Here is a 21,864-nt window from a genome sequence, read left to right as displayed (position 1 = left end):
TTATAATGACTGCATATTTTAGTGCAATACGTGTACTCGCATTTTCACATGTGCAGTGTGTTCCGCAGCCAGCAGCAGTAAACATGAATGCAGGCCTAATGTTACAGCTGGGTGTCAGGGATCAAAATCACACTCTCCTCTCTCCCACCGTCACCTAACGCATCGTGATCATTTCCTCCCAGCTAAGCCGATAAAGAAGAGTTTTATTACAGCTTGTAACCAACTGTTGAGAACTGGATATAGATGTCTATTTCCTCATTTGCGGTTTTCTTCTTCACTACGCTTTCAACACACAACGACTAAATTGTGAAACGTAAAGTGGGACCCGAGTCTGAATCAGAACATATGGCGCTGCGTGGAGGGTGAATGATGTTGCACCCAGATCCGTGTAGTAACCGGCACACGTCACAGTGAAGGTGCATCAGAAATCTATTACATAACCCTATAGGGCGCGTTCACTGTGCTCTCAATTTAAAAAGCAGGGGGGAAAGGGAAAAGCACGAGTGACACCTAGTGGCCACGAGCTTAAGATGAAACCCTCCATCGCTGGCATCATCTTGTGTGAGTTTTCATAAAAGCACACGTGCGTCCAGTGAAGGATCTGGGACAGGTAGCTACTTTATGACTGTAAATGGCAACAATGCGTTCAGTCTCCTTCCACTCACACATTTCTTTTGGCTACTCCACTGATCTCTGAGCCTCACTGTGCAGAGGCAGAGTGATGTTATAAGATTCATTTTTTTGTTCTGCTGTCTCTGAACACACCTTGTGAGTTGAAGACATGTCCCATCAAGCATGGCTGGTAGCATTAAAATGAGCTCCAGTGCCAATCGTAGCAAATTATAGGAGGGTGCGATGTGGAAACTTGAAGACTGCGCTGCACAAACATGCTCAGTAGTGCCACTTGGAAAAATTAAGGTTTAGCGTTTTGTTCAAATAGATATGAGCATGTCAGCGGAAGAAGCCACAGGCTCCGACATGTGCCTTGTAGTGATTACATTTTGAAATTGTGTGTTCATGTTATTCGTCTTTATTCTGCAGATAAGGAGGATTGGCAGATGCCTTTTTCTGGAACTTATGCATGAAAAATTTAATAATCTATAGCACTTTTTAAGTGCTTCAGTTTCAGTAAAATGACAGTTTAAAGTGTACATACTCTGTTAAGCATACACTCTTACATTTAGAGCTCCAATGAGAAAGCCCCTGCTGACCAAAAAGAGCACAAAGTGCTGTCTCAGATTTGTCAAAGACATCTTGATGATCCTCGAGACTTTATGGAAAATATTCTGTGGACCGATGAGACAAAAGCTGAACTTTTTGCATCTTATTACATCTGCTGTAAAACTAACACAGCATTTTATAAAAAAAGATCACATCAAGAGTCAAACATGTGGTGGTAGTTTGATGGTCTGTGGCTGCTTTGCTGCTTCAGCACCTGGATGACTTGCCGTAACTGATGGAACCATGAATTCTGCTTCCTATCAAAAAATCCTGAAAGAAAATGTTCGGCCATCAGTTTATGCTCTGAAGCTCAAGCGCACTTGATTTAAGCAGCAGAAACAGACCAAGTGCAACTCAGAATGGCTTAAAAAACAAGTAGATGATTATGGTGCGGCTGAAGAAAACTCACTGAGATGCTTTGGCGTGACTTGAAACAGGCCTTTCAGGCTTTAAAACACTCCAGTGTGGCTGAAATAAAACCATTGTGCAAAGAGTGGACCATAACTCGATGTGAAAGCCTCATTATCAGTTATCACAAACACTTGACTGCAGTTCTTGCTCCTGAGATTGGCACAACCAGTTATTAGGTTTAGGGGTGCTGCTTTTTCACACAGGATCCTGTAGGCTTGGATAACATTTTCTCTGACGAAATCAACGATTAAAGCTGCATTTTGTATTTGCATTTTGACCGTGTCCACTAGATCTTACTTCATTTTGTATTTACATGGGCTATCTTTGTCTAATACTAAAATTTGTTAGATAATCTGAAACATGTGTGACATATATGCTAAAATACTAAGAAACTGGGAAGAGCAAATACTTTTTCACAGCACTGTTGAACATACTTCCATGCAAACATGGTGTAAACTAGGGCAAAAATAAGGAACAAATTATTGAGAAGCTTATCTATAACACAGAGTACTGATTCAGAAATCTACTCTTGATTTCTTTGACCTGCTCTTTTTCCAGGTTGGGATGATTTCACATCATCTGTTCAAAAGGCAACTTGCTAAGGAACATTTAACCAAAATATTAGTGGCAATATATGTGTATGTATTTGACCCTGTATTGCAGTAAATTCAAAATAAATTCTCACTCACGCACCCAATTCTTGTTTTGTTAAGTCATTAAAGATGTATGCTGTACATTCACTCTATCCAAAAAAAAAGGACTGGTCAAAGAAGTCATTAAAACCCCAAATTGCCATGACATTCATGCCCATGCCTTAGATCTTTTTGGCTATGTCAAGCGTTATAATCAGTTATATTTTAAAGTGAAATCTGAAGCCAATGAAACCCAGTCAATAGCCAGCTTTTGTATTCTTAAACTCAAGATTCATCTAACTGGAAACAATGTTATCTGACACAAATATTTAAAGTATTTGGTGCCTTTCAAAGCTTTGAAGGAGCAGTTTTCCCCCCCATAATGCCCTACAGTCTGCATGCTTTGTCAATTTAATGGCACACTCTTAAGATTAAATGGCTTGCATGTCTTCTTTAGCTGTACTTGAAAGCAAAGCATTCATTATTACTACACTTTGTAAAGGCTCACCAAGACAGGCTATCATTGTCTACCTCAGGTTTCCATGTATCCGCTTGATTCCAACAGTAGTAATTAGTAAGTTGGGACAAATGTCAGTATAGCATTATCTAGTTGTATTTGACCTACTGTGGGCAATGTTGCAGACATCTACTGGTGACAGCAGGAGAGCACAAAAGTAAATGCTGAATTTTATTAGTTTCTTGTAGCCATCTGAGTTTCAGGAACCTGTATTGTGCATCAAATCATCCTCACCAAGATGCTTGAATATGCTAAAGCCATTTTAACTACGAGGCGCTCCCTGTGACCTGAAGTCATTGGCGTGCAGGTAAATCACAACAAACACGGCCGTGTTATACCGAGAATGTTTTTATTCAAAGTTTACTCCCCTTAGTGCTTCCAGTACACCGTACAACAGCATTATGTGAGCTGGGTAAGTGCAATGGAGGGTGCTCAACGATGAAGAGTAGCACGTTGCCATGCCAACAACAACACTAGGGTGGGTGTGTGTCATACAGTGAAATTAGAACCACAACTTTTCCACCAAGTTTTTTTTCCTTTTTTTACTTAAGTTTTAAAACAAAAAAAAGAATTCAAAAATAAAAAAAATCTGAAAAGGGATTTTACAGTAAGGGGGCAAAACTCCAACGACTTCCTGTCCACAGGTGGGGGAGGAGGGAGGGACAAATCTAGGTAACAGGTTAGAGGTCATCTTCTTCATCTGGGAGTGCTGTTTGTGATGCAACCTGGATATGGAAGAACAAAGTCATGTTTCATATTGTTCCACATTTAGAAGATGCGCAAGTAAAATTTACAATATATTCATCCAAATCAGACAAATGAGTCTGTACAGTGATACTCACTTGAAGCTCTTCCTCATACTTAGCAGCAAGGGATGGGTCCATCTGGACCTCTGGGGGAGCAAGGGCAGGCATTGCCACAAACTCCAGGTTGGGATCACCAATCAACTTCCTTGCTAACCACAGGAAAGGCTTCTCAAAGTTGTAGTTACTTTTGGCAGAAATGTCGTAGTACTGCGGGTAGAACAATTTGCAGCAGTTAGAAATGACAAAACTCAAAAGTCTATTCTACAATTCAAAAACACACATTTTTGCAAGCAGTTATTACCTGCAGGTTCTTCTTGCGGTGAAACACAATGCTCTTGGCTTTGACTTTCCTGTCTTTGATGTCCACCTTGTTGCCACAAAGAACAATGGGAATGTTCTCACAGACACGGACCAGGTCACGATGCCAGTTGGGCACGTTCTTATAGGTGACTCGAGAAGTGACGTCGAACATGATGATAGCACACTGAGCTGTTGAGGAAGCAAGAAAGCATTAATGTATTGTTCAGCTAAAGCCAAGGTACATGAATTTTAAAAACGTGACACTTGAGCAGCATACGAAGGATGCGAGGAGCACCTTGAATGTAGTAGCCATCTCTCAGGCCTCCAAACTTCTCCTGACCAGCTGTGTCCCACACATTATACTTGATCGCTCCTCTGTTGGTGTGGAAAATCAGTGGGTGCACCTCTACTCCAAGAGTAGCTGAAATTTCAAGCAAAGATATAATGAATAAGGAGAATGAAGGTGTAAATGGTGATGAAGACAGTCATTTTATCTGAGTTAAAGGCCATGCAGGACATGTTGCTCCTTGTAGTTCCATTTAACACATTTGGCATCTTACATCCTGCTTTCACATCTTTAACTCATCCAGACTAAAAGAATGAGCTCATTTCCTTCCTGGCAAGCAAGTACTTACCAACATATTTCTTCTCAAACTCTCCTGTGATATGCCTCTTCACGAAAGTCGTTTTCCCGGTGCCTCCATCTCCTACCAACACCAACTGCGATGCAGAACATACAGTTAGTCTAGACTGGTTGGTACTGGTTCACCACACTGACCGTTGTTAGCACAGATAGCGGTGCTTCATTTAGTTAAAAGGCTGAGAAATGGAACATCAATTTATGTTAGATAGCAAGCACTTACCTTAAACACCGCCACCGGAACACACTGTGCCATTGAGTCCGCCGTGGTTGCGACTTTTCTGTTAAACAAAACGAGGCGGGATGGTTGATTAGCACGTTGTCCGTCAACACTAACTAGCAGTGCTAGCAACTACTTTAAATGGCATTTCAAGAAGACAAAATATGACATCAGCTATGACTTGTTGAGATGTTATTTTGGTCCTTTGAGCAGTTTTCTGCGATTTTATCGTTTAGCTAAACTCCATAGCTTGTTACATAGCCATAACTTCTAGCATTTTCCATCCAAGCTAACGTTCACACACACGTAACGAGTAAACGTGTAAAGGTGCAGCTATGTTGTGAAAAAAGGTTTAATTCATGTTGTGTGTTCAATGTGTATTTGCGTTCAATCGAAAATTCGAAAGCGCGCTTCTAAATGCGTATTTCAATACCAACGGCTGCTAGCTAGGAAAGCTAAAAACGTTAGAGTGAGTGCGCCACACGACGGGCGAGCGCACTTTTTCTTGTTCGACTGAAACAATCCGACTGGAAGCCCATCTAATGTGTTCCACGCTACACTCCAAGTCAAACCCAGCCTAAATAATTCCCTACACATAAATGCAACTCCACGCATCCACAACATATTTTGGCAAAATACTGAATATGTATTTACAGGAATCCGCGCGAGTCCCAAGAACAAAGCAGAAAAATGAGGGATAGCCGTGCATGCTAACCTGTTAGCTAGCACAGCATGGAAGCCATTCTTTTCATCGAGCTAACAGCTAGTTAGCCGCATAAGAAAAACCACCGGCCTTCCCCAGCTGCCCCATGCCTCACGTGGATACAGCTACAAGATCGCAAAGTTAAAGTTGCCCATTGTTTTAACTGACTTTTTATACCAACGAATGCAAACTTGAAATATATGATAGCCCGTATTGTGAGAGGAATTCAGAGACTCACCGGTAACACTTCGAAGAGAGGAAAGAGTAAATGGCTGCGTTCGCGGGAGATTCAGCGTGGACTATGAGTCAGTTTCCGCCCTTATCATGTGACCCTCGCAGCGGCAAAAACGCATCATGAAGCAACACGGTCCTAACTGAACGTGATTCAGCATTCATCTTTATTTAAACACACTTATCCAACCCTAAAAGACATTCACATGTAGCTAGAAAAGCATAATTTCCCACTACAGACAAGCAGCTGAGGCTGGGCAGCTGGGTATGGTTACGAGCTGTTTATTTCTGAGGTAATTTGTTAAAAAACACAGGATAACAGCAACATCCTCGTTTCCAACTTTTGGATGCACATGTGGCAGACAAAAGAGCCCAATACCCAAAATGTTTAGTGTTATCCTACTAACAGCCAAAGATGCTTCGTAGGTCAGACCAAGTAATATTGGTACACTTACCACACAAAAGTCAGTGAATGAAAAGTTATTTTCTTTCTTTTTGTACTACAAAAATAATAATCAATATCTATAACTACCATCTGTTTACCACAGCTGGCTTCAAAAACACAAGTGCGTTTTAATTTCGAAAACTAGAATGATATAGTTGAAAGTCAGTTGGTCAGTTTTCATTTATTAAGCAACTCGCAAAAGCATATAATCCAGTGAACACTGAACAACCATATTTAATTATATATATATTTTTTCTATTGACTAAAAATTTCAAAGTAATTTATTTGCATCACAACTGCAACCAGCAATAGTTACACTGGAGGCTACAACCATATAACAATAGTCTAATAAACCATTAAAAACACAGTCATTAACTCACTTAACTAAGGGATTTGGTCCAACAAGAGTCAAGTTTTGGATATAATATAAAAGACAAAAAAAACACAAAACACATCTTCTCAGTTTCAGAGGTTTTTCCCCTTTAATTTCAATTCGGTTAATTACATTTGCAACAGGTCTGTCAATATCTTTAAAACAAACATTTCAAATAATATACTCTTATATTACAAGCTTTGACGTGCTACAGCTCAACGTCAAAAAAGTACAACTACAACCAAGAGGCAAACAATTTGTGCGTTTTTTATAGAATTTCCTCAGTATATGAGGCTTCACCACTCGCAACCCGCTGGCATAACTGTAAAACTGCCAGTAATCTCTTTAAATGCATATCAGGAGGACATACGGTACCCTCCCACAGTGAGTCTATCTGTACAGATAGTCTGCTTGTATGTTGGCTGCTATCTCAGCCTCCCATCGGTCTCCGTTGTTGAGTAGCTTCTCCTTGTTGTATAGCAGCTCCTCGTGGGTCTCTGTGGAGAACTCGAAGTTCGGACCCTGAAGAAGGAATTCAATTATTTTTAAAGACATTAACTGTCTGTTTTGAAGGAGGGTGGAATAGTGGAGTTTTTCAGTTGTAAATTTACTGTACTGAACTAGAGTAAAGACAGTGAAAGATCCCCACATTAGCATTTGCTTGTTCAGCTTCATCAAACTTGGAGGACACTTGTTTTTACCTCAACAATGGCATCAACAGGACAGGCTTCCTGGCAGAAGCCGCAGTAGATGCATTTGGTCATGTCGATGTCATAGCGTGTGGTCCGCCTGCTGCCATCGGCTCGAGTCTCAGCTTCAATAGTGATAGCCTGAGATCAATAGAGAAAGGAAAGGGAAGCATCATGTTTATTGGCACAACAGTAGGAAGCATTCAAATATCAGCAACATTCATTTTACAGACATTTTGAGAACTGACTACAAACAAACAAATAAATAATACAAAATCTAGATAATGTTTTAGCATAAGTGCCCAAATTGAGGTATTTCAATACAGCTGCTGAGTGAAGAGACATTACACCCCCGTTTACCTTCAGAACTGTCTCACTCTCACCCATGTTTTCTTCTGGAAAATGTAAAACGTGTACAGTGATTTATTGAAATATGTGCAACACCACATTGGATAGAGAATTTATATAATTTTAGTATGACCACATTTATTCTTCAGCACAGCCTGAACTCTCTTAGGCAGTGTTCATATCATTTCTTTAAGCAGTTGTCAGGAATAGTTCTTCAGGCGTCTTCAGAGCCATTAAGCTTTTCTTTGCATGTTGGTTGGCTTTTGTTCCGTTCTCTATCTAGATGATCCCACGCTGCTTCAATAATGTCAAGGTTCAGGCTCTGGGGAGGCCGATCCATGACTGACAGAAACGCACAGAGTGGAACACTATCTAGGTATGCTTCTACTGAATGGCAGCGTCCTTGGGATAATTACCATGCTGAAAAATGAAGCCTTCGCCAATCAGATCAAAATCTGATTATACTTTTCTGGGTTCATAATTACATCCATTTTGACCAGATCTCCAACACCTTTGGCTTAAAGGCAGCCCCAAACCATGACAGACCCTTCACCGTGTGTAGACACTCACTGCTGTAGCTCTCTTCCGACCTCCTCTGCATGTCATGATGACAATTTAGACTAAATATGAAGCCATCGCTCCATCAAACCTTTTGCCCCTGATTTTCAGTCCCAGTTCCCGATTAACTTGGTATACCTCAGCCACTTTTCTTTGTTTGCATTCCTTAATATTATCCCTGCTAATAATGAAATGTTCCAGCAGTCTATGTTTTCCCATAAAGCAATAGTTTAAACTTTAAGTTTTTGTTCTTTCTTTTGAGATATACATGTATTCATAGAACCAAAACATCCTGAATGCAATTCACGATCCACTGGTAGCTTCAAAACAATAATCTGGTTTCAAGAATGTTTCTTGACAGACACCCTACCACTGAGCCCATTTTTGGTCAGGTTTTGGTGAACAGTAGATGGATAGAGTGTAGAGCAAGATGCATTTCTTAGGTCCTGTCTCAGATCTTTCCCGGATATAAAAAGTGTCTAAAGACACAATTTAAAATGGGTTCTTTGCTAAATTGTTTGTTATGTGTAAGCTGTAGGCACAGCAACGGTTCATCCTTAGGTGTGTTTTTTAGTCTTGAATGATTCATTCATGAGTGCTAAGTGGCTTAAGAAAAAAAGCATTCCTCTGAAAGTGGTTAGGTACAGGACTAGAGTGCATTGAAAATAAGGGAAAAAGCAGCCAATGTACACAGAAACACTTTAAAAGACCTTAAGAAAGCCATTGCTGAAGAGCTCTTTAATAAATTACAAGAAAATCCTGCTGGTCTGAAGCAAAATAGAAATCAATGAGGGCTGACGGAAGGCTTTTTCATAGTACTGCAGATGCAACAAGGTGCTTAGAAGCTTAGAAGCACATAAAAACCACATGAGAGCACAAGGCAGTTCTGGTGAGATTTGGTGATTATGGAAGTTATTTGTGTCAACAATACTCGGGTAGAAGGGGATGTTTAAATGAGCGGTAAATGTGTTCAAAAATATCTGCCACACTATTGCACTTGTGCCCACTCTAGCCTCAGTTTCCTGCTCTCAGCTGGAAACCTTCAGCTGCTGTGACTGGTCTGCCTCAAGGTTTCAACATGTTGTGTTTTCAGAAATGCTCTTCTTTTCTTACCGTGGTTGAAATAAGCGGTTATTCAATGTCTTTTTATCAGTCCCATCGCCCAGAGAACTGCCACTTCCAAATCCTCAAACCTGATGATCCATGGCTAACAGCTATGCCATGTCAAAGTGATGTCATTCATTTTTCTTGTTCAGTATAATGCTTTGTTTGTACTTCAGTACATCCTCTAGACAACCTCAACATGTCAAAAAAACCAAAAAACCAAAACACAACTATCATAATAAAAGGGACTGTGTGTGTATGCATTTACCTGAGCAGGGCAGACAGCCTCACAAAGCTTACAGGCAATGCAGCGCTCCTCTCCGTTAGGATAGCGGCGGAGGGCGTGCTCCCCACGAAAGCGGGGCGACAGAGGACCCTTCTCAAATGGGTAGTTGATGGTGGCAGGTTCACGGAACAGATAACTCATGGTCATTGCCAAACCTGCGTGAAGGCAAAGAATAAAATAAATAAATAAATAAATAATAATAATAAAAAAAAAACAACAACTTAAAGGGCCCACTGTCCCTGACACACATTGATTTGCAAGATTTGAGTTAGTTGAAAAGAGGTCAATTACTCACCTGTACTGAGGAATGTACTGTTTAAAGGCGTATGAAGCCTGAGTTTTTGACTCATATGAATAAGATGGATGTATACTGACCTCATTAACTTAATTTCTGGCCATGATTACTAACAGTAGATAAACAAATCAGACACTTTATATAGATACACTTTGGTAGAACTGGGTTGGACCCCCTTCTGCCATCAGAATTGCTGTAATTCTATGCACATAGATTCAACAAGGTGCTGGAGCCTTTCCTCTCAGATTTTGGTCCATATAGACATGATAGCATCACACAGTTGCTGCAGGCTTGTCAGCTGCACATTCACATTGTGAATCTCCTGATGGATCACATCCCAAATTTGCTGTTAAACTGACATCTCGTGACTGCGGAGGTCATTTAGGTGCTGGTTTAGTGAACATTGTTGAATTCAAGAAACCAGTTTGAGATGATTTGAGCTTTGTGACATGGAGCATTACAGGCTACAAATCTAGGCTATCAGCACAGAAAAGACAATCAACAGGACCTCTAAAGAGCTCGGTCCAAAGCAGGGTTGTGGCAGCCCGGTCAGTGATGGATCTCATGTCTGTTGGCAGCTCCTGAGCATTTACATACTCTGACAGAAGAATAAAAGGAGAGAGGAGTAGAAGAGTAAATACAAATTTGGCATGCTGATGTGGTCACTGCACTGAAGATTCATATATATGTACAGCTCTTGGTGTGTGTACTCACTGTAGCCGTCTCTCTGCACACTGAGACTCAGCGGGCGAATTGCACCGCAGCCATATCCAAATGTACCTGGAGAGATATACACGTGTGATCTGAACATTTTGTGCACTTAAATATTACTGTGTTAATGACACCTGCATTAGTACCTTGTTTGGAGTAGCAGTGGAGAAGACGTAGACTCAGTGCTGCAGACATCTGAGCAGAGAAAGCTTTTAAAAGAGTAAAGACTAATTAGAAGAATGAAGATTCTCAGAGTAAACGTGAAAAAAGAAATTCGCAACTGCACAATACCCAAGAGCTGCATCTGAGCCTCTACAGGCCTCAGATAGCATGTTAAATGTTAAAGTTCATGACAGTATAATTAGAAAAAGACTGAACAACTGTGGCTTGTTTGTAGTGGCCGCTAGGAGGAAGCTTATTCTCTAAAAAGAACACGACGACATGGTTGAAGTTGGTAAAGCTGCCCTTGAAGAAGACTTCTGGAGCACAGTCTTTTTAACAGATGAGACCAAAGTGGAGGTTTGGCCATATTGCACAGAACTACCTTCAGCAAAACTCAAACACAGCACAAACACTTCAAACCAACTGTTCAATCATGATGGTGCAAGGTTTCTGATTTGAGCTTGTTTTGCAGCCACGAGGGATAGGCACCTTGCAGGTGACAAACTCCTCCGTATGCCAGAGTTTTGTAGAGTGAAATGTGAGGCCATCTGTCCGACACCTAAAGCTTCTCCTAAATTAGGCCATGCAACAGGATAATGACCCCAAGCACAGCAGCAAATCTACAGCATGGAAGTCCAGACCTCAACCTGACTGAAATGCTGTGCATAAAGGAATGCTTGCTAATGCCAATGAATTGAAGCAGCTGAAGTTACTGCTGCTAACTACTGGCTCTGTAAACTACTCATAGAATGATTGTGATGTTGAACTAAAACAAATGCCTGAATCCTACATTGTGGATATCCTACTGTGGTGATCTGAAATGTGATCTAAAATCAGAGTTTTTTCTTTTGTATATTTTATTTTATGACCAGGAGTTAATATATGCTAAAGAGTATACATTTTCATTATGGTCAACAAAAACTGGGACTAAAATCTGGATTTAGATATATGAAAGCCTCTTGTTCATTTTGTGTCTGGTGCTTGCATTTATGTACTGTCGCATACTAAGTGTAATTACATAGTTATTGCGTGAGTGAGATTTACTGATCAATGATCAAAGGGGAGATTTATGTCATTTATGCCAAATGTACTTCGGGAAATATCGCCATACATTTTTCAAATAGCAGAAACATTATGTCAGCATTGGGAAAACCTGAAGTGATCTGACCTAATTTCTTCCTCATCCTGATTCCTGACCTTGGAAGCCAGAGAAATATTTGTTTGTTTGTTTGTCTTCTTGTTTTATTTAATTCCTTCTGGGATTTGGATTCAACAAGTAAAGTATGCACATTATGCACACACACAAGCACACATGCAGCTATTGTTGTTTTTATACTTATTTTATACCTATATTTTTTACCCTTGTTTTTACACTTATTTTTTTCCAGAACTTCATCAAGCATTACTTGTTTTGTTGTGTTTCTCAATGTTCTGAAGCTTGCAATCCATTTCTTTCTGTTTTATCCCTTTTAACCTTTTCTCTTGAAGAAACTCTACATTTGTGTACAGTCTCTTATCACGCCTTGCTTTTAGCACTCTGTATTTTATCTCCATGTCTTGGAGTTTGCATTGTATCTCTCTCTGTTTTATGCCCAGTTGTTTCTTCTCTTGGAGGATTTCTTTTTTTTTTCCAGAGCTTCATCAGGCTTTACTTGCATCTGCTGATTCCCTTTCTTGAAGCTGGTAGGTCTTTTTTTTTTTTTTTTTTTAAATTGGGCGCTCTTTTTCTCATTTTCTTGCACCAGGAACATAATTTTCAGGTTACTGCAAAGTCCCGTAAAACACTCCCTTTTCACCTGACTGTAAAGGGTTCGCTCAGTGGAGCCAATATTGCAGCAAATGTTTTTATAAATCGTATTAACCCAGAAAAGCTTCTGTACAACAAGAGAGGAGTGAAAAAAGGGAGACAGACTGCCAGCTGATCCCAGTCATCCTGTAATCTGGCGCCCAAATCCCAACTATTACGTTAGCGATTTGCTACGTTCACGGGACGCTGTCTGAATCGGAAGAAATGCACTCTCAGATTATCCCTCGATTATTGACCAGTATTCGCCGTGTAAAATCGTAAAATACACAGGAAAGTCGAACAGCTGAAAAACCTATAAGCAGGGACATTACATAAAGACCTTAGTATTTCTTAACATGTAAAACCAGAGAGAAATCAGTCGATGCCTTTACTGTATTGGTGCTAGTATAAAAATACTTATACGATCAAAAAACAATCCACCGCAGAGGTTTAATCTGAACTACCTGTGTTTTTCGGACACATGAAGGACCAGCTGTCCTGACCAATGACAGGATAATGTCTTTAACCCAGTCGCTGGTTCCAACCTACAGTCTACACGATTCACCTGAACGCCTCCTTTCAAATAGTATAACAGTTAGCGAAATTAGGCTCTGGTACACTAATGCTGCCAAGCTAATTTCTTTAATTAAGTTTTATTTTAGTTTTTATATATTTCCGTTCAGATGAAAAATGTTTTAATGCGCTAAGCATTCCTCATAAAGGTAAACTCATCGGTCAGCAACTTTGCAACCATGTTAGCCAGTTAATTTACGGTTATTTAGTATAATGGAGCTAACATGACAAAAGGATGAACATAGCCTATTCTCAATGCTAGCTAATTTGCGTCATTATTAATGCAAATCTCTTTTAGACTTACCACTGGCACAAGTTTATGATGATCAACACTAAGGAGGCAATAGTCCCTAAACTGTGCAATGCTATTAATGCTGCATTCAAGGCCTCCACGTTGATGTTGTATTCACTGTCACCTAGGAAATCGCCACATTATTTTACCTGTCGTTGAAAGTAACAAGTTATTTAATTTACCCGTCTTCCTAAAGTAAGCATAGGCGTTCTTGTTTTCCCCCGCAATTAGGAAGTCCTATAAATGACAGAAAAGCCCCAATTGCACATTTATCACTTATATGTGATGACTGATGAATCACATATAAGCAGTTTAACGGCAGTTTCATGACAGTCAAAAAAATAAACCACTCCATAATTTTATCGTCATTGTTTGTGACGCGGAAGTTTATGTGAAAACTGCATTTGTGACGGTGAGAAATGAAGGCGTGGTGAACAAATGAGAGCATATGAGAAAAAGCAAGAGAGAGAGAGAGAGAGAGGAAGTTTGTCTTCCTCTTCCATCACTGGAGGATCACTTCACCTCTTCAGCGGCCAACTAATCAAACAGGGCGGAAATGTAAAAGGTAGTCACATTTAAATGTATATTTTAAAAGCTTTAACAGCTGTGGTTATGTTTATGACTTAAAATCGGGGGCTGGGGGGCTTGGTACACTTCTTTACTCTTATTCTCAACTTGGAAAATGCAGATTTCATAGATCCCGAGTCAAATGAGAGAGAGAGAGGGTGAAAACGTGCACAGAGACGTTTGCAGAGTGGGGTTAAGCTGTTTACCATCTTGGATGTTTGAGATTTTAAACATCTCTGACGCACACATCCTCATCGGTTGCATACTGGATGACGAACCCATCCTCTTTTCTTTAGCTAAGATGTTGAATTCTTCGAGTCCAGCCCAGAAGAACCTCAGTGAAGAGGACAGCTCTGGATCTGAACCGGAGACAGACCGCTTTGGCTTCATCTTAACCAATGGGTCCACAGCTGGGTGAGCACATCCACCTTGCGCCTTGTGTACTCTTACTGTGCTGTTGGTGATTTGTTCAAAGCCAGGGATATGATCTCTAAGTTTTCATTCTCCTATTAAAGAGATTTTTTATTTTATTTTAAAGTACTAAAAGACGTGCAGGGCGAACTTGTCGAGATCACACAGATCAGATCAGAAAGCCCAGAGACTTTGGTAATAGTATGGTTTGCACCTGCTGTCAGAAGATATAATTTGAAACTAAATATTATCAGATAATTTAATGGTTGTTGCTTTGTCTTTATATGAGCAAAGGCAAAGGTTCCAGATGAGCTAAGAGTTTCTAATGTGGGCACACAACACCCCCTGAAGCAGCACACAAAGTAATTTTCCTCCATGACAAGACCAGGAAGTGTTGAAGCAGTGTTTAAATCTGCCGATTTTAAGAGACAGAGGAGCATTTGCAACCCCCCCCCCCCCCCACACACACACACACAGGTGGACTAAATGCCATTAATAAACAGTTAAAAGACAAATTGTTAGAGCAGAGATGTTAAGATTGAGAGAAAAAGTCACACAGAGTGAAAGAAAGGAACATTCAGGCTATACTGGTGTAGTGGAGAATGTGTAAGAATGCAGGTCAGTTGGAAACACGTCAAGAAACAAAGAAATCAGGATGACCCCTGCAAATAACGTGGCTTTACGGCAGTTTCATAAGCAGAGCAAAGGGGGAGGAGATGCTTTAGAATGATTTAGCTGAGCGTATCAGTGAAAAAGCCAAGTAGTTTCAACCACAGTGGGCCTTCTTCAGGACGGAAACTGCACAAACAGATTGTTTACACTTGATATTCTTTACATATAATCCACAAAAAAAAATATTGCAAAAAACATAACGACTGAACTGAAAGTGGATGTGTGTACTTGAAAAATAAAGTGCAATTTTACTTTCAGAATCAGCTGACTGTGCGTTTGATAATAGTCCTGGCAGGGGATTGCACACGAGGCGGTGTAAACTAAGCATTAAAACTAACTGAACAAACTGCTACCTGTCATCTTTACTTTCTTCATTGATAACATCCTGACCTGTTGCCATAGAGACTTCACACTGCTAACGTGTGGTTTTCCTGTTTCCTGTCTTGTTTTCGGAGCACTGTGTGTCTGTAATGACAACACACTAAACAGTGTGCAGCGACACAGCACTACAAAGGTCTCCAGAATTTATATTGTTCAGCAAACAGGTGAAACGTGTCAAAATACTTACCTGGTGATTCATGTGCTGTGCTGTGTCAGGAGTTTGGGCCCGCCACCTGAACTGGTCAGGCAGAGGGAGGCCAAGTGGATAAAGATCATTGACCAATGGGATCGCATCTTGTCAAAGAAGAGCAGTAAGGTGCGTCCCGTCGAAGATGCCCGAAAATAAACCCTGGCACCAAATGATGGGCGATGGGCCTTTTACATGACAGACATTGTGACACATCAGGAAAAAGCACAGTAACCGTTTGTTTTCCGGGTCTCTCATCAGGTCAAAGTGCAGTGTCAGAAAGGAATCCCTGCCTCGCTCAGAGCCAAGTGCTGGCCTCTGCTGTGCGGAGCTGCCAACAGGATGAAACAGCATGAAAACCTCTACAAGGCAAGAGAAACAAACACTCTCACTGGGATGGTTTAAGAAAGTGCAAGAGTCCAGCTGCAAAGACTTTATGTAAAAGATCGACATAACCACCATGTTGTCTCTCGTTGGATTTTGAAGTGCTGGTTTACTATTTGACCGGCGACATGTTGTTCACGAGTGATTCATGGATCTAAGTGAGAAATTTGGGAAACTACATACTCATGAAGCAGCAACATCACAACATCACATTCCCTAAATCATGCCGTCTTTGTAATTCGTTTAACTATAAATGGGACTATAATTGTATTTTGCATTAAATACCACTTCAGATTAGCGACTAAGGCCGTAAACCTATCAGGAAATAATTTAATATGACCAAGAGGGTCATTTTCTAATTTTTTTTACACAATCTGACCTTTTTTTTTTTCCACCAGGAGTCTTCCCCTTCTGGCAATTAAACAAAATGCAGGTTTAAGGCATTTCTACATTGCTTTCTGTTAGACCTGGAGGCGATATTGTCCATTGTTTATATACAGTCTATGCCTGATCATCTATATATTCTGTTCTAAGTTGTGGGATGTTGTGATCACTGTTTTCTTATATTTTATTGAGTAAAAGTTAAATTATTTATAATATTGAGAAACAGACTAACTAACTTAAAATTTTAAAGACTCAAAAGTCTATTGTTTGGTATGCGTTTTATGTTTTTTGTCTCTGCATCAGACTCTGGATGAGCAGCCGGCTCTGCAGAGCTGGGTGGATGTGATCGAGAGAGATCTGGACCGGCAGTTCCCTTTCCACGAGATGTTCCAGTCCAAAGATGGACACGGGTAGGCGAGGTTTCTGGTATTTGTTTCTGAAGCTGAGAGCTGCAGAATAACCATACAGTTTATTTAGTGTTCAGCGTGGCTTTCCAATCTTTTCATAGTTTCCCTGGTTTAGCTTTCACAGTTAAAGGCAGATCAGCAAACAGTCTCGTCACTTGTCTTTCTTTTTCTTTCTTTTCTTTTCGTTATTAAATGTATAACTCTTGTCAAAGGTGACTGAAACCTCTGGCTGTGTGAGAGATTATTGTGGTGTGTGTGTGTGTGTCTGCAGGCAGCGTGGTTTGTTCCGGGTGTTGAAAGCTTACACCCAGTATCAGCCAGATGAGGGTTACTGTCAGGCTCAGGGGCCGGTGGCTGCAGTGCTGCTGATGAACATGCCTGCTCAGGTAAAGGCCATTAACAGTTTAGCTTCGGTCTGATAAATCAGCTGCAAAGACATTAAAATAATTAGATTTCAGTGGAGAAACAACAACCTTCGTTTAAGACACCGACTCCACCTTGTTTGTTTCATCGACCTGTTAAGCTTTTTATTTCAGAGGTATAACAGTACTAATGCAATCCTGAGAATACAGTGCTAATTTTCTATAATACGGAGCAGTTATTGACCTAATGTTCACCTTATGTAACCTGGCAGGAGGCCTTCTGGTGTCTGGTTCAGATCAGTGAGCAATACCTGCCCGGATATTACAGCCCTCTGCTGGTGAGGACATGCACATCTTTTGTTTTTTACATTTTTTACCTTTTATAATACATATAATCAACACGTAGGCGAGATGTTGATTTCAAGGCTGATTCTTGATAACTTATGCTATAAATATAACCCAAACACAAAGATGAATCGTGTGTTGACCCTGAAAGCTGGGCAGCTGTCTGAGCCTACTGTGGTGTGCTGTGTAGGAGGGAGTACTGTTCGATGCGGCCATGCTGACCTGGGTTTTGAAAAAGACGTGTCCAGCTGCACACAAACATCTGCAGAACCACGGAGTGGAGCCCCTCATGTTTGCTACCGACTGGCTGATGTGTCTCTTCACACGACACCTTCCATTCAACACGCTTCTCAGAGTCTGGGACCTCTTCTTCTGCTATGGTAGAGCTGACCTCAGGCTAACACAACCCCCTTAGGACTGGCAGGAATAGCAGCTTATTAAAAGCGATGGCTTTGTCCACTATATATAGAAGTGTTTAAATATCTGCACAATTCTTACATTTTTGGTCACTGCCATCATCTACCTGATATGTAGCATTTTCACCAGGTCTTCCTCTTTCGCCCTCATCTTTCCTCGTAGGGGTCCGGGTGCTGCTACAGGTCGCAGCGGTGCTGGTGCGCCGGGTGTTGGGTCGAGCTGAGCAGAGGAAGCAGTGTCAGGGCCAAATGGAGACTCTGGAGAAGTTGAGGGGTGTTAAGGAGGAGGTCCACGATGAAGACGACGAATTCATAGCAGAGGTAAGATTTCGATTTTTAAACCTGATAGGCTTATAGAGAAGCATCTTGTTCTCTACCAATTACCTCAAGATAACAGCTTTCATTTGTAAAGCAACAGAGCAAGTAAATTAAACTAATCATGGCCACAAATAGTGTAAAAAGATATACCTCAAAAGCAAAAACCTTTCAAAAAGATGGGTGCAAACCGAAGAGATGAGGCAAATAAAACCCTGAAGAGTAAATTTAAAACATGTTTCTATCAATAACTTTGTTTTATTTATTAATTTTTTTACAAAATGGCACTATTCTATCAAATAACGTAGATATAAATCTTGGTAAGTTACTAAAACAGCTCAGCCACAAACATGTCTGATCCACTGTGGCATGAACGTGGGAGCTCTGGAGGTGTCCTGTGGTGCTTGGAATTAGTGTGTCAAAATTGCTCAATTGGATTATGATCAAGGAATTTGGAGGTTAGGGGTAACTGTTCAAGGCTCTTTGTGGTGTTCCTCAGGAATCTTTAACAGGTTTTGTATTGTGGCGGGACACACTGTGTTGTTGGGGTGCAAACTATCTGCAGAGTTTCCCTTCTTGTTTCAGGTGTGCTCTGTGCCACTGTCGGGTAAAGATTTGGAAAAGCAGACGGAGAAGGAGCTGGAAAAGTGGAGGAAAGAAAAACCATCGTCCACGTTTGACCCCAGAGGTCGCTGCCATGGATACCGGAAGGCGTGGGCTAGAGCTCGGCAGCATGAAATTGAGAAGGAGAGGAAAGAGAGAGAGAAAGGGAACCTCTCTGTCCCACTAACTCGCTCAGCCTCCTCTCTCTCACTGTCTCCTTCCCTCCTTCACAAGAAGTGGAGGAAAGCGGGAAAAGGGAACACAGTTGACTCTGAAGGCAGTAACAAAGTAGTGAGGCATCTTTCAATGGGAGGAAGGGAGGACTGGAAAAGCTGGAATGAGTTTGACTTTAAGAAGGTACAAGGAGTCAAAGAGGAGGAGGATGTAGTTTCAGAGGGACAAAAAGAGGGACAAACTGAACAGAAGGAAATTTCACAGACACCTGACAAGATTCAAGAAACCAAAAATATCCAAACAGAAGAAACAGCAGCAGGAAAGGAACAGACTGAAAACACGGAAAAAGGAGTTGCTGAAATTGAGGAAAGCAGTGTCAAAGAGACAGAAACAGGTGATGTTAGAGAGATGGAGAAAAGTGTTGTCAGGGAGACGGAGATGAGTGTTGTCACAGAGACAAGTGATGTCAGGGTGACAGAGACAAGTGTTGTCGGGGAGACAGAGACAAGTGTTGTCGGGGAGACAGAGACAAGTGTTGTCGGGGAGACGGAGACAAGTGATGTCAGGAAGACTGAGACAAGTGATGTCAGCAAAACAGAAACAAGTGATGTCAGGGTGACAGAGACAAGTGTTGTCGGGGAGACAGAGACAAGTGTTGTCAGGGAGACAGTGACAAGTGATGTCAGGGAGACAGAGACAAGTGATGTCAGGGAGACAGAGACAATTGATGTCAGGGAGACAGGGGAACGCAAACTCAGTGATATGGATGAAACCAAGCTGACTGAGATAAATGAAAGCAAAATGCTTTCAGAACAAGAAGAAAAGATAGGGTCCAAAGATAGGCCAAATCAGACTGTTGAAAATATTATTCATTCCCCTGATTATGCACCTCACTGTGAAAAAGAAGAAAAGCTGGATGCAGAGAGTGAATCACAAGTGCTAGAAGAACAAAGTCATATAAGCAAAGACCAGGAAGTAGAGCTCAAAGACACAAATGAAGAGGCAGAGAAACACGTGGTTGCTGTGGAGGAAAACCACAGTGAGACACCGAGAATAGCCGAAGCAGATACAAACACAGAGGACGAGATGCAAATAGGTGTAAACGCAGGCGAGGAGCAGAGGATACAAGCTGACGTAAAATCAGAAGAGAGTGCTGACACTGAAAGTGTGCAACAGGTGGAGATGAACACAGACGTTACGGAGTCTAAAAGTGAGACAAGTGTGGACACAGACAGAGGTGTTGAAGCTTTAACTGTTGATGATCAGAATAGTGCAGCAGAGGCAGAAACACGACAGGAAAAGGAAGAGCTGATCGAGGAGACAGAAAAAGGTGCACTTGAAGTAAAATACCACAGTACTGAGTCATTAGTACAAACAGAAAAGGAAGCAGAGTCCCACACCCAAAGAGACACAGAAAATGAGGTTCTGACACATAATCAGGAAAATTCAGCCACACAGTGCGATATAAAGGTAGAAATTACAGAAGTAGATTCAGAACAACGAGTAGATTCAAAGACAGAAATGGAGCTAGAAGAAGAAATATCAATGCTGTCTTCATCTGATTGCACTCAACAAAAAGAAAGCACTGGTGCAGTATATGATACAGAGACTAAAGCTGAGATAACAGTAGGAAAAGACACAGTGGAGGCGTCAAATAAGGCAACAGAAGAAATTATTTTGAATGTACACTCGGAGGCACAGGTTGAAAGTGATTCATGCATCTGTACTCAAAAAATCACAGAGGAAACACCAACAGAAACTCAGACTTATGAGAAGCCTGCAGACTCTGCAACACCCATGGAAACGGAAGAGTCTTCAGCACCAGCTGATCAGCTCAACCACACCAGTGAGCCTGATGAGGAGAGTTCAGTACAAATTAGTACCCCTGAGACACAAGCACCTGAAGAGACAACAAGCCAGGTTACTGTGGATCCTGAAGACTCAAATCAAAAGGTTCAACAAGTGGAGGAAGAAATTACTGAAAAGGTTAAACAAACTCCAGGAGGAGAGGACGATGTCTTCATTTCTTCTGAGCCAACAAATGTTCCCCAAGTCCAATGTTCTCAATCTACAAAAGAGCCCCCGGTACAAACCCCTGAGCGTCGCAGCAGTCGATCATCTGCTGATTTCTGCGTTCGCAAGTCATCCACCTCACGTAGCTCCAGGCTAGCCCGCAGGCTTTCCGAGGATCTCTTCACCACCCCCCAGAAAACTTCAGAAAATCAACCAGAAGCCAAACTCACAGAGTCACAGTGCAATCCTAAAGCTGTGACCTCAAAACAAGCTGCTCTTGATCTGTTGCCGCCTGCAGCAGCAGCAGCAGCAGCAACAACAGAGGAAGCCCCCACACAGCAGCAGCCACAGCCCGACACCCCTAAACGTTTTGGTCTCTTCCGCAGACTGAGAGGTGAGCAGCACAAAGACAACAAGGCTAAGAAGGCACCCAAAATGCAAGTGCCGAAAATCTTGATTCAAGACTTCAGTAATATGCCAGGGACTGGGAATGCAGCTGAGGAAGAGGCGGAGGACAAACTGAACTCCAAGGAGAGGAGGCGGCGGCGGAGGGAACAAGCAAGAAAGGAGAAGGAAGAGGAGAGGTTGAAAAAGAAGAAAGAGAAGGAGCTGGAGAAAGGGAAGGGAAAGGAGAGGAGGAAGCCACAGACGAGAGGGAAAAGTTTTCAAGTGCAAAAAGAGAAAAGTAGTGACGCCGCTGCTCATCCTGCAAAGACTGACTCACAGACAATTCACAGACATTCTGCTGGTTATGCCGAGGCTTATTTTTGACATTACTCAGATTCTGCATCACTGCCTTTCTCTCTTTGAGCTCCACATTGGTGGATATGTGGAATTCTCTCATCCTAAATATTTCTCATACTTGAACATTTCGACATGTAAATAAATAATAAATGATGTTTACATACATTGAAAAATAAGTTTGCTTTATTCGGTGGGA

At 41.4% G+C, this 21,864-nt stretch overlaps 3 protein-coding genes across 4 annotated transcripts; 1 reads left to right on the top strand and 2 right to left on the bottom strand.

Moving 5' to 3' along the window:
• Positions 1-3,113: 3,113 nt before the first annotated feature.
• ran (RAN, member RAS oncogene family) lies at positions 3,114-5,834 on the bottom strand. The gene is made up of 7 exons (XM_085173029.1): positions 5,689-5,834; positions 4,751-4,808; positions 4,523-4,607; positions 4,183-4,308; positions 3,889-4,076; positions 3,624-3,794; positions 3,114-3,506 (listed from the first exon to the last, which is right to left on the bottom strand). Exons 2-7 carry the CDS (start codon positions 4,781-4,783, stop codon positions 3,462-3,464), a joined length of 648 nt encoding a protein of 215 aa, XP_085029155.1. The 5' UTR covers positions 4,784-4,808; positions 5,689-5,834; the 3' UTR covers positions 3,114-3,461.
• Positions 5,835-6,582: 748 nt separating this feature from the next.
• On the bottom strand, positions 6,583-13,420 carry ndufs8b (NADH:ubiquinone oxidoreductase core subunit S8b). The gene is made up of 7 exons (XM_085173039.1): positions 13,316-13,420; positions 10,637-10,699; positions 10,494-10,559; positions 10,288-10,377; positions 9,467-9,639; positions 7,201-7,329; positions 6,583-7,021 (listed from the first exon to the last, which is right to left on the bottom strand). The coding sequence occupies exons 2-7, from the start codon at positions 10,683-10,685 to the stop codon at positions 6,890-6,892; spliced, it is 639 nt and encodes a 212-aa protein (XP_085029165.1). The 5' UTR covers positions 10,686-10,699; positions 13,316-13,420; the 3' UTR covers positions 6,583-6,889.
• A 96-nt stretch (positions 13,421-13,516) lies between these two features.
• tbc1d10c (TBC1 domain family, member 10C) lies at positions 13,517-21,841 on the top strand. Of its 2 annotated transcripts, XM_085172826.1 has the most exons (10): positions 13,517-13,868; positions 14,167-14,284; positions 15,551-15,650; positions 15,783-15,890; positions 16,593-16,699; positions 16,968-17,082; positions 17,331-17,396; positions 17,594-17,783; positions 17,983-18,140; positions 18,720-21,841. In XM_085172826.1, the coding sequence occupies exons 1-10, from the start codon at positions 13,742-13,744 to the stop codon at positions 21,693-21,695; spliced, it is 4,065 nt and encodes a 1,354-aa protein (XP_085028952.1). In that variant the 5' UTR covers positions 13,517-13,741; the 3' UTR covers positions 21,696-21,841. The 2 variants fall into 2 exon arrangements, with proteins under 2 accessions (XP_085028952.1, XP_085028943.1); XM_085172817.1 differs by lacking the exon at positions 13,517-13,868 and having other exon boundaries at positions 13,882-14,284.
• The last annotated feature ends 23 nt before the right edge of the window (positions 21,842-21,864 follow it).

The sequence above is a fragment of the Neolamprologus multifasciatus genome, chromosome 2 (genome assembly GCF_963576455.1).
Source record: "Neolamprologus multifasciatus chromosome 2, fNeoMul1.2, whole genome shotgun sequence".
Classification (NCBI taxonomy): domain Eukaryota; kingdom Metazoa; phylum Chordata; class Actinopteri; order Cichliformes; family Cichlidae; genus Neolamprologus; species Neolamprologus multifasciatus.
This window is presented reverse-complemented; position numbering and strand designations above follow the sequence as displayed.

Coding starts and splice junctions, on each gene's coding strand:
- ran (XM_085173029.1), bottom strand. CDS start 4,783: ATGGCACAGTGTGTTCCGGTGGCGGTGTTTAAG. Junction 4,608..4,750: donor TTCCGGTGGCGGTGTTTAAG/GTAAGTGCTTGC, acceptor TCTGCATCGCAG/TTGGTGTTGGTAGGAGATGG. Junction 3,507..3,623: donor AGTATGAGGAAGAGCTTCAA/GTGAGTATCACT, acceptor TTCCATATCCAG/GTTGCATCACAAACAGCACT.
- ndufs8b (XM_085173039.1), bottom strand. CDS start 10,685: ATGTCTGCAGCACTGAGTCTACGTCTTCTCCACTGCTACTCCAAACAA. Junction 10,560..10,636: donor CCACTGCTACTCCAAACAAG/GTACTAATGCAG, acceptor ATATCTCTCCAG/GTACATTTGGATATGGCTGC. Junction 9,640..10,287: donor TTGGACCGAGCTCTTTAGAG/GTCCTGTTGATT, acceptor GCCTTCACGCAG/GTTTGGCAATGACCATGAGT.
- tbc1d10c (XM_085172817.1), top strand. CDS start 14,013: ATGAGAGAGAGAGAGGGTGAAAACGTGCACAGAGACGTTTGCAGAGTG. Junction 15,651..15,782: donor TGTCAAAGAAGAGCAGTAAG/GTGCGTCCCGTC, acceptor GTCTCTCATCAG/GTCAAAGTGCAGTGTCAGAA. Junction 17,784..17,982: donor GGACCTCTTCTTCTGCTATG/GTAGAGCTGACC, acceptor CTTTCCTCGTAG/GGGTCCGGGTGCTGCTACAG.